Raw genomic sequence first — 14,310 nt, 5'->3', positions numbered from 1 at the left:
GGGAGATGGGTGGTCTCGTAGGGTGTCTGGCATTGAAATCTGCTGCAATGACCCGGTTACTGCGTTCACCAAATATCAACACAATTTCGATCCGTTCCTTACGTGTTAACCTCTTCGACATGTCAATGGCTGCGAACAAAGAGAAACTTGTAAATAACTCATGAACGAATAAAGTTACGTTGAAACCAAGCACACCATTGTTTTTCTTGTGACGTTACCAATAAGTTTGATGTGTCACATGGCCCTCTTCCTATTGAAAAAACAAAAGTTGTATCCAAGATGGCCGACTTTTAAATGGCCACCATGGTCACCAGCCATCTTGAGGAGTTTGCCCCCTCACATATACTAATGTGCCACAAACAGGACTTTAATATCACCAACCATTCCCATGTTATTACGGTGTATCCATATAAATGGCCCACCCTGTAGAAAGCCCCGTGCTACTTCCAAAAAGGTATAAAGTAGCACAGGTGCATATCGAATGGAATGAGCGGTGACTTATGTCCGCTGATGTCTCCAGATCACGTATACTGAGCGATGCATGCCAATCTGTGATGATAATGCAGCGCAAAAGGTGGTTAATCCTGCGTGCTGTGGAGTCTGGCCATCTGTGCTCAGGAGGCTTTGTACAGTGATTGAGGCAGGAAGGGAGGGGATCAAATATGCATGATGCTGCACATTTGCAATGATTGATACAATGATTATTAATTTGAGCTGCAACTTAAAAAAAAAAAAACCTTGCTCAACCACAACGTCTTTACGCCAGGGCGGATCCAGCAGGTCTCTTTTAGAAGGGAAGAAATACACTAAATAATAAGATGTACAAACAGAATAATATTAAACTAACTTGCATTAACAGACAGATAATGGCAGCTAGGGGTGAGGTGTATACAAATCTAAACATTAGCAATGGCTAATGTAACGTTAGCTGATGTTAGCTACAATTTCACAGAGTGACAGAACAAACATCAACTCTGTTTTGACTTATCAAGACAGATTTAAGTGATTTAAATATGAGGGATTTTTAAAGCATTTTGAGGAAGATTGACTGTTTTAGTGCCACTTGCTAGCTATCGAGCTACAGAAAAATTAGCTTTAACTGACACATGATTGTTAACCACCTGGCATTAGCTTCCTTGCTATTTTGGGTGTGTGATAATCATGGTGACATTGTAGCCTCAAGCGAATGAGGACCACTGGTTGTGAGGGGAAAAGAAATTAGTATTTCCCAGTTGGTTGGAGAGTTGTTGCTGGAGGTTGATGGCAGTTGCTGGGAAACTGACTGCTAAAGCCAACGTCAGACAGACCTGTCACTGCTGGCTGTAGCAGTGAAGCTTAGCTTTTGCTGTTAAGTTTATGTTGCACTTTTTCAAGTTTTACTGCCGATCAGCTAGTCAGCTGTAGTTGGTAGTTAAGGAGATTTTTATCTGGTGCGGCACAATCTTTCCACCAATTTCACCTAGCGACAGCAAATAACTCCCAAGAATCACTTGCCAACCGGAACAATGATTATTTCCTTGGGACTAGTGGTTGTATCATAGCATCACATGAGAAACTGCTATTGAGCTGGATTATGTGCACTTAAAACACATTATACTGTCAGTCTTCACTTATTTGAGAGCACATATTTGCGTGCACCAACTGCTTGAAGTCCAATTTTTAGCTAGAATGGACAATATCATGAAAGCTAGTTCTTAAGTTGAAGAACTACATACAATGTGAACATATTGTAAATTAACGGGTACTTAAATAACACCTTTCTACTTGGTTGTGCACTGAAAGAGCTTCCTACTCCAGCCACACATACACATTCATACAGTGCTTTTCTATGTGCCCCTGTGCTTTTTAACATTCACAACCACGCTCACACTCTGACAGATGCATTGGGGGCAACTTGAAGTTCAGCATCTTGCCCAAGGATACTTTGGCACATGGACTGGAGGAGTTAGGGATCCAACCACTGACCTTCTGAGTGATAGGTGACCCGCCATACCACCTGATCCAGACCCATCCCAATCCGAAAATGCGTACATAAAAAAACTAAAATAAGATATTAAAGAGAAAACAATATTTAGGATGCAGTGAAACCATGGATGGTATAAACCAGCGGTCCCCAACCTTTTTTGCGCCACGGACCGGTTTATGCCCGACAATATTTTCATGGACCGGCCTTTAAGGTGTCGCGGATAAATACAACAAAATAAAACTAGTACCGGTACCAAAAAAAAAAAAAGATTTATTCATAACACACGTGAAAAGACCCAGGAAAACCGAGTTAACGATAAAAACGATAACAAAATAACGCTGAAAACCGATAAAAACCCTGAAAAGCATACATTTCACACCTGAGGCTTAACTCTCGCGGCCCGGTACCAAACGACTCACGGACCGGTACCGGTCCATGGCCTGGGGGTTGGGGACCGCTGGTATAAACCATGGACATAGCATCTGTGTTGGAAAAATGAAACCAGTGCAGAAGTGCCTTAAACCTGCATTCTATCTGAAGGCCACCAGATGGCGATGGCTGTGGTAGCAAAAAGACATCTGGTCCAATAGACATCTACAGGAAAACGGCTTTCTGTTTTGACCTCTGTAAACACTTTTTTGCTGAGTTTATGGGCTCAGTCACTCGTTGCGGAATATAAAGGATAAAAAATTACATTTGCGATGTAAATCTTTTATCTCATACTATGTGTCAAAATGGAGGCGTGGTCTGAAACTGGCTAACAAGCTGTCAATCACAAGTTATTAGCTAATAAGCATAAGGTTTCACAGCCAGACCTGCCCTTCCTCATCACATGTTTTCTTTTTTTGCAGCCAAGAGAGCGAAAACACTCGTTTTGGGACTTCACAGACTGATGGGTGACATCACGGTGGTAACTGTAAATAAAAGATGCACACCCACTGCTTGGTCATTTTAGCTGTGGCCAGGTTGGTGTTAAGAAACCTGATTGGCGAAGAGTGGCTCTGACTGCAAACCCAATAACACTGCAAAACCGTAGTTACCGAACACGGATTGCTTAACCATCTAGTTTACTATAAATGGGACCGTACTTTATAAAATAAAAGTCACGATACGATCAAAGAAGAACTAGTGACAGAGACCATAACCTGACGAGTTTACTGTGGTCATAAAACAAGTGAGAAGTTGGGTCATTTTGCCACAGACTTCTATGCTATTGGAAAACAAAGGCTATGCCGGTTTTTATTGACAAGTTTATGTCTGTTACTACGAAAGACTTTAAATGCAAACATTGCAAATTTACAAACTGGTGCAACCCACACAAGCTTTTGGCGAATTCTTTACAACTTAGCATTTAAGCTAATTTTGTAGTTTTGCCGAACGCTTTAAGAAAAAATCTGCTTCATGGGGGGAAATGACGTGCAGTGAGGTTGTAGTGACGGGCCGGCGTACGCTGTGAGGATGCTATCTCAGCTACCTTTACTCTCAAAACATCATGAAGTAACAATGAAAAACTCCTCTTGAGCGCTCATTAAGTCAGATGTTGCTTTATCTTGTAACATGAAGACTTTTATTGCAAATAATATTGATTTGATAAAAGGGACTTGTTAATACCATTATTGAAAATAATCAACATCCATTACATTTCATATGGAATACTAGCATGGTTTTAACTGCTTAACAAGCAACCAACATAACTCCAGACTGTCACCAATGTGCCACAATAATCATCATGACTCTGAAGAGCAGTTGTTTTTAGTTTATCAGCAAAGTCGATCGAAAGAAATCACAAACAAACATAGCCTGGCAATCTGTAAGAGGTATGTCTTTTTAGACCAGGTTTATGAACCAAACGTTTTGAAAAAACTGCTTCCAGTCATAAAAAGTATGAATATCTGTAAAATGCCCACCTCAAAAACACAGGTTAACTTTGACATGCAGCACAACCATACTCTCTGCACATCGTCAAACACGCAAGTGTGTGAAACTATGACTACACACTGGCTCTAAAGATCAAAAGGTATCATATTTTCTCCAAATATACACACATTGACTCTGTTCTATAATACTGTTATATTGGTTCACACCCTCTCTCTTTCAAAAAGTAGGTAATTTGATTGCAAACATTGTTCTTTTAATGTACTTAAATCAACAACAGTTATGGCATCTAAATGAACCAGACAACATTATAAACTATGCCATACTGTGCCTCATTCAAATAAATGTCACATATTCAGTTTTACATGTTTCAAATGTATTTTTTTTTTACATTGTTTTCATAAAGGAAGAGAATAAATATACGTCTGACCCATTTTCATTATACCTTAACATTTAAACAAGATCATATGGTGCAGTATTTTTATAATTTGTAAAACAAGCTGATAACAACTTTAGTACAAACAATAAAAGAAAGAAACGGAAAAGGAAACAACAGAAAAGCTCAGCAGACCTCAAAACAAATCACCACAAAACGTCCAAATAATAATGTTTGTGCTTTAGGTCTTTTAACTGCGATGGCTATTTTTCTATAGATTTGCAGTTGCAAGTTTGCTGTCTTAAAATACTCTGAACTTGAATGCTGTTAGTCCCTCCACTGTTCGGTCCAAATCCGAACGCGTTATTTGGACCGGAAATACTGCATTTGTACAACTGACTTATTTGAAAATACCTGCAGGAGCCATCGGTTGGATTTGACTGAATATAATGCCTAATTTAACAGATAAGTCAGCTAATGGTTCATGAACATTCAGTCATCAATAATACGTCAAAATGACAAATAAGTTGTGTCATATTGAGATTTTCTCCAAGCGTCCTTTCAAAAAGAGGGTAATTTAATGTCTATGGTACTATTAAGGCATCACAGTACAGTTTCTCTGTTTCAACCATGAATTAAGGATACGTGAGGATGAATATGCCACGCTGACAGCCTTGTCTAAAAGCAAACACTGATTTTAAGCCTTGAAAAATTACAGTTTCTGCTGTTAGGCTGAATTTAAATGACCTCCGATGCACACTGATCATCTCTTTGTTAACCTTGATCATCTTGGAGAGGGCTGGTAGCACCTTAGGTCATGTTTGTTTGGTAATGAGCATCTTCTCTTCATCATGAATAACATGAAAAAAAGTTAAAGTTGCAAAAGGTGCAATTATTGTAGGTTTTTTGTAGATTATGCACTTAGCCAAATATGGCTTTGACTCTTCATTTAAGGGGGAAAAAAGAAAGTGGGGCGTATTTCTGTATTTAATTCTCTGCACTGGAAAGGAGAGTAATAAAATGCAGTGCAGCAGAACGGTGCTTTCCCAGACTCCATTATCCAAGTTTCATACCCAAAGTTGGGGGCGAAAAAACCGATCCTACAGTACGGAGCTGTGGGTTTTCAGCCAAAGATGATCAGCAGGTACGCAGCGAATTCAGAGACAAAGTGCTCTGCCCTGATACCTACTGGAGGTGGAGCGCAAACTAAAAAGAAAGAAGCGGCTCAACTTGGGCCTCGCCTTTTTCCTAACTGCAACAATTTGTCGTATTCTTCACATACACTGACTCGCTGAAGAAAAAAAAGCAAGACAAAACAGAAGGAAAAAAAACAGAGAATATACTTTTTTATTTCTATTTTCAAGAAAGATGTAAACATGGGGCGGCGATGTTCCTCCTTTCATAGCGTACAAAGTCACGGTTTGTGTTAATGCTCTTGGTCGAATGAGAAAAGCTGGTCCCACTTTAAAACAAAAGCCTACGCTATAATAAAATAGAAAGATACAATACAGTATATTTTGCTACTTTTGACGGCTGCCTGATTGAAGCAGTTAGGCAGGCATAGTAACTGAAGGACCCATTTCAGGATACGACAAACACACCTTCAACACTGTTCATCCATCTATCGAGTAATCGTGATAATACAGGTCCTGAAAACGCCCTGCCTTTTTTTTTAAATTATTATTTTGTTGTTGGTTTTTTGTTGTTTTTTTAACTGTTTTTTTTTCCGAGCGCACTCCATGATTAAAAATTGTATTGTTAGGAATCTAAATGTCTTTCCTTTGTTCAACAGCCGGTAATACATTCAATACAACATTGGTGCGGTAATTCTTTGTACTGAGAGACTTTGCAGAATTGCTTCTTTTTTAGTCGTGTACAAAAATGGGTGAAGATGTCAATTTTGCGCCATCGCCTCGCAGGGACAAGATGCATGAAAGTAACTCATTTGAAAGGTTCGAGGGGTGGGGGAGGGTGGGGCTGTTGATTGGTGTGGGGGTTGGGGATGAGCACTGATTCACAAGCTGGTCAATCAATCAGAAAAGGAAAAAAAATAATAAAGAGGAAATAATAATAATAATAATAATAATAATAATAATAATAATAAAAAACATCATAGTATTTACATGACAGAAATTTCACCAAATAAGAAAATAAGATTAAAAAAAAGGAAAAAAAAAAAATTTCCCCACACAAAAAGTAACGCTGATTATTTTCCCACCACAGCTCAACAAACTGTACCAGATTGGATTCCAGCCATCAGCAATGTCAAAAAGGATTCATAAATGCTCTCGACAGTCATTGTGTCTGGGCTGGCCTCTGCTAGTACACGCTGATGAAGGAGGAGAGAGCCATGACCAGGTACCGGCAGGCCAGCGAGATGTGCGCACTTCCTGTGCTCCCATAGGGTGCAGTGTTGGGCGCTGTGGGCAGGAAACAAGAGAAGCTCTGATTAGTTGTGATTGCACTTTCACTCGCTGCACTGACCATTTGCAAACCCCGCGGTCAGCTTGGCGTGGCGCGTCCATATGACACAGCAAAAATGGCAATTACTGTACCGCTGCCACTGATTCCAGTTGGCTTGTGACACAGAGTTAAGCTCTGATACTCGTAAAAAGGCTGCATTACAATCTCATGAAGAAATAAATGTAGTAAAGCCATCAGAAGAGATTATTACCACACATGAACTCACAAGACTTTTAGTAATTTTACTTTTTAACAATAGATAAAGGAAAACAGGACAAGCTGTAAAAGATAAAGACATTAGAAACACTAATAAACATATGCATACATAAGTAGCTTTACATACACATTTGCACACCAATGCATTCGTACAAACATATACCAATAGACATGCATACATACTACATTAAATAAACAAGTGGATACAAATCTGAATATAGTTACATAATGAATTATATGAGATGAAGGAATTAAAGGGGAAGGAATTTGTTGGAAGGGTCTTAAGAAAAAAATTCTAAATTTGAATTAATGGGAAAAACAGCCCAGGTGGTATCGTCCAAGTCAAAAAGATATTAGTCTCAGTAAAATGGTTGGTGACATCCAAGACTTTCCTTAGACCAGCTCTCAGTTTCCTCCAGACCTGGGGAGGGAGCCCCTGGGAGGGAGCCCCTGGGAGGAGGCCAGATTAGTGTTCTGTAAGGAAGTCAGTGAGTGATGTGGTCAACTACATGTTGCACACCTCTGAGACTATCCTGATGGGCATCTCAAGATATCGGAGCACACTTTGTGGGGCTGAAGGCCAGTTTGATGTGTAGGAAATTATCTTGTTGGTAATTTAACTGATCAGCAACACAACCAGAAATCAATTCCCCCAGTGGCTGAAAGTTAACTCAGATCAAAAGTCCACTTCTTTGTAGAGCAAATTTAAAAACAGCAAATGAAGAAAAATAATCATCAAAATCAATCAATCAGTGACTAAAGAGTGAGTAAAATGTTAACGCCATATTATGTAACTGAGTTGAATGTTATGTTTTTCCTGACACATTTATAGATTACTGATCATGTGACCATCCAAAACTGTCCTGACACATTTACTACTGTTATAGTACAACACTATGAGCCAGTAAGTTTGTGAACTTTACCAGTTCTTTGTACCGTACTGGCTTCATAAGGTATTAAATGTAACATCCAGAAGTGACATCATTACCGCTGAACTCAGAGGAGGTTCTCAGAGGGAGATCACTGCAACATTTATAGAAGATGAGACCTTCGACAACACTGAGCTGAAAACGCCACCATGGTCGCATTTTTTCTGTTTTATTTTCTTCTATTTTGTAATCTAGAGGTTTTTTTCTGTGCTGCAACACCTGTCATTTAGAAGCAGACTGCAGCGAGCATAAATGGTTATGCAGCGAGCGGTGACGAATGCGTCGCCCATAATTGCGGCTTAAAGCAGTAATAGTCAACCGACACAGGTGTTGGTGTGTTATGCTGTCTGGTCAGATCACTTCTCCGAAATGAAACGAGGGCGTGTACGACCTGATCGACAGCTGTCTTATTTTCCTCTTAGTGTTATTGAACACTCGGGCGGCTGGACAGACCCAGAGGGTTTTGTGACATCATCTACAGCCCCCCGACTCCCTGCAGACATTCTGACCTGTCATCACAGGAAACGTGTAGGTGGAATAATGACATTAGTGATGTTTTAATAGAGTCACATTAACTAGAAAACTATTCTTCTTGGCAAATGATTGCAAGTAGTTATGGTGACCTGCTGGTCTCCCAGTTGTTAAACGGCCAACACCCTCACATTCTAGTTGAGGGTGTTGCAATCACCTTTCCATCGTAAGGTGATCGTGTGGGTCGCAACCCGTCTCTTTTCAACAGGTCACATGACTTGAGCTCGCCCATTGCCTATCTCACTTTGCAGTTGAATCACCTGCAGCAACAATGTCAACGCTTGTGGAGAAATGTCTGAATTTGTGCTTCGGACCTGTGAGGTTCTGGCTGGACTCTGAATGTAAGTAGTTAATGTGAATTTATGTGCATGTGCAACAGATTTGACTGCATTCAACTGCAGACTGCATCTATGTATGTATATATAAAATTTGGCTTTTTTATTAAAGCAGACAGATATTTCAGGTGTGCCAGCTCTAAATGTGTACGCACTAAAGGTGCGGCCACAGTTTTCTCTTTCCAAATGTAATATTTCCTCCAATAACCTGGCACGAAACTCCACTGGGACCTTATGGTTTTAACAGCATTTAATACTTGAAAACAGTGGTGCACCAGCACATACTGCACTCTGTCTACTACTACAGCTTAAACATTTAGTAAATCCAACTTTAACTTGACATACAGTTCAATCAGGAGTAGCAGCACCAGAGAAAAAAACCTTTCTTCCATCTCATCTACTTTTAGTTGAGCGTCAAAACACTTATTCCCCCTTTTCCCTCTTTCACATTAGTGGCCCAAAAAAGTCATCAGTGGAGAACAGTTGAGGGCTGAACAAGGTCTTTTGTAACATTGCTATTGAAGGAGGTTTTGTTTTGGCTTGTTTGTGTTTCTCTGACCAGCAGACAGCCACAGTAATATGAACAGGTCTCTCTGGAGAGCTGCGTCAGGCGGCCAAAGAGGAAGAGGGCAGCCTTTCATTTGGAAAAGGGCTACTCTGCCTCCTCATCACAGGCACGCTCTTAGGTTGTAGCTCAATAAAGCACACCTCACAGGTTACAAAACAAACACTCCATCTGCACACACACACACACACACACACACACATATATATAAACCTGCATGTACAGGTCACATGCATGCTTGCACAAAGAAGTGGGCAAAGCAGCACAAACAGGCTCTGCTGCACCAGGGGAAATCATGTGGTGCACAGCCCATATCAGCAGGGTGCCTCTATTTACACAGCCATGTAATTAGTTCACAATGTAACTCCTCTGATGTGGACCTCACAAACACGCAGCCCAAAGTGAATGACGACAAAACCGAACGCGCAGACGTACCGCGCAGAAACACAGATTCCGTCGCCGACGTATCGAGCTGTTTTCGTGGCGTTTCAAAGGTCAGAGATGCATGATCTGCAAGAATCTCAGCCCCTGGTAGCGAGGGCCATGCATTTATTCAATAAGAACCTGCAATGGTTGCCATTAGAGTGTTACATGAACGCTAGTGTGTTAAAATAAATACAATGATGCAGAGATTGATCTTTTTTTTCCTTGCCGACATAATAGCTTGTTATTGACAATTTTCACAGGAGTTGTGATGGAGAGAAAGGGAAAAAGCCACCCCGTTATCACCTGATATTTTCAGGTATTATGTGTCAGCGCTGAAGTTGTTTACCTATTAGAGTGAAAACTATAAGCTTGTCTGACAGATGGAAAGGGGAACAAAAAGGGAAAAAAAGCAGTGAACAGAGGTGCACAATTACACCGATCCGCCACAACATCCAAACCGCCCGGTGAGTATGGTAAAGGTACACCCCGGGCTGCCAAAACAGCTTGGACCTGTCAGCGAATGGACATGGGACCCAGGGGGTTGTCCTGTGGTGTCTGGCGGCAGTGGCACCGGATCCTTTGGGTCCTGTGCAGGTTTGGGCCTTCGCAGATCAGATTCAACCCACAGATGCCCGATCGGGCCGGGATGTGGGGAGCTGGCCTGGAGCCTTTTGCTGTTCTCCTCGAGCCATTACTAAACAGCTTGTGATCTTTTCCTGGGGAAGCGGCGGATATCCAGGCCGGGATTCCATCGTCTTCTTTCGTCTTTACGAATGCAGATAAAACAAGATAGTTGATGACTGCAGCAAATACCTTCTCTCCTTTTCTTTTCATACGTGCTCTTTACTTAGCGCAGCCAAAGCTTGCCTACACGTGATTGGTTAATAGATATGCAGAATCTATTTATAGAGACGAGCCAGGGGAGGCCGGTGTCGTTGAAGTCGTTTAGGTCGGTGGTTCGTGTCAAAGTAACGTCCCCATAATTGCAGAAGGACCTTCTACTGTAACAAGACAATCAGTGTTTTTCCATCTTTGCTGTAAGTAGTTTGAATGTGTCTGATGTGCGATGATATACGGTTCATGTCCGTGGTTGGCCGGCGTGAGCCGCAGACCCTCCCTCTTCTTTCTCCTTCTCGCCTTTCTTTCTTTGTCTCCCCTTTCCACCCCTTTCTCTGTCTTTGTATCCGTCCTCTCTCTCTTTCTCCCTCACCTCCTATCCAAAGTACAGGATAATGACACAGTTTTCCTGGGCTGCGAGAGCGAGCTGAGAAATGGTAACCATAGCAACAGCTCCTGTCCTGCTCAGCCGGCCCACTGCTGCCTGCGCCTCAGCGCGCAGCATTGTGCTAGCCGTGCTAGCGAAATCATTCCGGGTGTCGTTTGTGTTGCGCGTGTGTGTTTGTGTGTGTGCGTGTAGCGGTGGTGGCGGTGGGAGGGGGAACAGGCAGATGTCACTATTTGCCTTCTTCAGTCTCTCATCTCATCAGAGTCAGTGTAGTTTACGGCTCAGTAAATACTGCAGTAATCACATTAATATCTGGTGCACAAGTGCTTTTCGTGCAGCAGCTCAAAGAGCTCACGAAGTAATTAGTGGATCTCTGCGATGACTAATGTTGACTGGGCTGGAGAGCACAACAATAAACCTCTCAGTACTTCAGGAAGGGAAGTGTTAAGTGAGGTTGAGGTATAGTCAGAGTTACCGGTCCCTGCCTCCTCTCTGTGCTTGATTTTGGGCTTGTTTAATATCTCCCCATGTCACCGCGAAAAGCCTCCATTGTTTTGACTGTGTGGGTTGTAACTTGCCATTTTAATTAAGTCCCCAACCAGGACCCGCCTGCAATACTATTACTCTGCTTATTACCATGAAGGGAATGGAAGGAGAAAGATACAGACAGACAGTGCAGAAGAAAGAGCGATGTGGGGAGAAGCAGGGCGAACTAAAGGAGGAGAAAGCGGGGAGAGAGAAAAAGGACAGTGATTGAAAGGGGGGGTGAAAGTGAGGCTGAAACGGCAGCAGCGATGCAGGAGGGAGGGAGGGGGGGCTGACTGAGCTCTACCTCTTTGGGGTTTGAATTTAATTGCCATGTACATCAGCAGCAAGCTACAATGAAGTACCAGAATACCAGACAATATATCATAGAGAAACCAATAGTGTCAAGGATGCGCAAACGCAGGGAAGACAAGCAGCGCTCCAAAGGGAAGAGGAGCAGAGGAGATAAGTGGAGATGAAAGCGATATGCTTCAATTACTGTTTTGCAACAGAATTGAAATGAAAAACTAAAGCCTCTCCAGCTGTAGCAAGAGTCATATGAAAATAACAATCCCTGCTACTCTCCCCTGATTCTGGACGGGAGCCATTAGCTGTAAATAGTGAGCTGGAGTATGAGGCACTCTCTCGCACTCTCTCGTCCTTCCCTACCCCTTATCTCTCCCAAATCTCCATCGACAGCAGTTTTGTCACCCACATATCATATGCACAACAAATGCTAAGGCCTTGAACTTCAGTCTCTGTTGACACAGATAATGAATCATACTGAAATCTGCGACTGCGGCACTCAACGTGGGCTTTGTATCGAGTATTATCTCGAGTGCTGCGCTGCACTGTAATTCGCTGGAATGCCATTATTTATTAAGTAATAGGGTGCTTTTCATTATCCTAACCTATTCTTCCCCGCGTCCTATCTTCTCCTATGACCCCGAATTCATTCCCCCTCCGCCATCACGAGGACCTTTCAATCGTTTAAATGTACCTCGAGGAGCGAGGAGGCTTCTGGAGGAGCGAGGAGAAACACAGGTGCGTCCTTTCTCACATAGCGTAATGAAAAACATCCATAGTGTGAGGTAATTGGCCGGCTTCGCAGACACAGGTGAAGATCCCTTTATAGTTCAAATCAACGTTTTAATCAGTCACCTGTGCGAGCTCAGGCTTTTTGAAGGCCTGCATCAACTCAGGCACAAATGCAGAAACGTAAAGTTTAACCCGACCCTACTACTTTTCAGCTCTTTAACCAACACTGGTACTTCAGGCTTCCTTTCCTTGAGCTTTATACTGTATACATTCAATAAAGCACACGAAGGAAGACAAATCGAACAAACGTGCATGTTTTTGTATCGGATGAAGCCTCCAATCTATTCATTTGTCTTTTATTGGATTCACATTGGTTGTATCCTCCAAACAGCCTGTCACTAGCGGCACACGGACGGCAGCCAGCCAGGCAACATCCCAATCCCCCTGTGGACGTGGCTTCAGAGATGGGCTCCTCTGAGCAGAGGGTGTGGGAGGGGTTCAGTGTCCTTGACCATCAATCAGTGGCCTCTGGTCCTTCCCCCACAGCTTCCCCGAGAGACACCAGATGAGACACTCCTGAGCCAGAACTGATCCTGTACACGCCATGCTGTAAATCGGGCTAAATCCCTCTACACGCCAGGTTCACAGCAGCCGCCAAGGGTGTTTTTAACACAGTACTGCAAACAGGCATCATGTTTGGTAAAGACTTGAAATGTAAAATAATGCAACCCTCGTGACACGTGACGAGGGGATGCCGCACCTTCAAAGAACGCGTCGCGCCTCGCCGTCTCCCGAGAGCTTCCGCACAGCAAGAGCGTACAGAAGGCGATCAAGACATTTTCCACGCCTTACCTCACTTCAGTCCGCTGACGGTGAAATACGCTCCTCTACTTCACCATCCATCTTGCGCCCTCCTGCCTGTAGCGGGCTGTCTGTGCACAACTGACTCGCCGACCCATCAGTTCACTCATCCGTTCCTTTCTCTATCCCTTCTGTTCTTGTACAAGCAAAATGTTCATCATGAACAGATACGACGTTCAAAACTCATCACCTCTGTCTCCCGCTATGATCATCACACACCGCCGCTCCACAGAGCCCTCATTCACACAGACCTTCGAGCTCATTAGCCCCACCAATCATTTGCATTAGTGCTAGTAATGAAAAGCCTCCATTAATAAGATGGCCTTCAGAGATCATTTACCCTCCTCCGCCTCCCAGTGCTGCCGTTTCCTCACCCCTCTCCCCCTTCTTTCTCCACATCGTGGTACCTGCCAGTTATCACCACCCAGCAGAATGCTTTTTGGGGCCGGCTCTAATAGCTCCTCTCAGCATCAGTATCTGACTGGAAAACGAATGAGCAGGAGACGGGTCACCTGATAGCCCACTGAGTGAGCCGGGGGGCTCTCGATTGCAGGCGGGCTTTGGCCTTCAGCTTGACTTAATCAACACCTCTGTGGGGTATCTGGACACTTAAGAGAGCCCTCAGCGCAGTGTGAGCTGGAGGAAGGAATCCCAACAGAGAAGACATTTCCGGTGCTCTCCGCAGAGATACTGTTGCTCGTCTTCGCCGATCGACCGCTCCCTCGTACAGTCTCCTCTTTCATCCTCCTTCTTATAGCGCATTTACATTCATTTTATCCGCACTGAGTCAGGTATTTGAGAGAATCCGCGATTCTGAGTGACCTCAACGTATGTTTATTACACCGATCAATTCAAGGACATGCTTTATGCAGGAAATCAATGAGCTTGCAAATTGTGTACTTTATATGCAAGCCTGATGGATAAATCTCCATTTTAAAATGTTTTATGAATTTCTCCCTTTTTTCCATCCCTCCTCTGA

At 42.9% G+C, this 14,310-nt stretch overlaps 1 protein-coding gene across 2 annotated transcripts in view; it reads right to left on the bottom strand.

Moving 5' to 3' along the window:
- Positions 1 to 3,510: 3,510 nt before the first annotated feature.
- negr1 (neuronal growth regulator 1) overlaps positions 3,511 to 14,310 on the bottom strand; it is a 177,191-nt gene continuing 166,391 nt past the window's right edge. For both annotated transcript variants that reach the window (XM_085134140.1, XM_085134142.1), the window contains one exon: positions 3,511 to 6,637. In XM_085134140.1, the coding sequence (XP_084990266.1) occupies positions 6,537 to 6,637 (101 nt within the window). In that variant the 3' untranslated portion in view covers positions 3,511 to 6,536. The remainder of the gene's footprint in view (positions 6,638 to 14,310) is intronic.

This window comes from Neolamprologus multifasciatus, chromosome 15 (assembly GCF_963576455.1).
Source record: "Neolamprologus multifasciatus chromosome 15, fNeoMul1.2, whole genome shotgun sequence".
Taxonomy (NCBI): domain Eukaryota; kingdom Metazoa; phylum Chordata; class Actinopteri; order Cichliformes; family Cichlidae; genus Neolamprologus; species Neolamprologus multifasciatus.
This window is presented reverse-complemented; position numbering and strand designations above follow the sequence as displayed.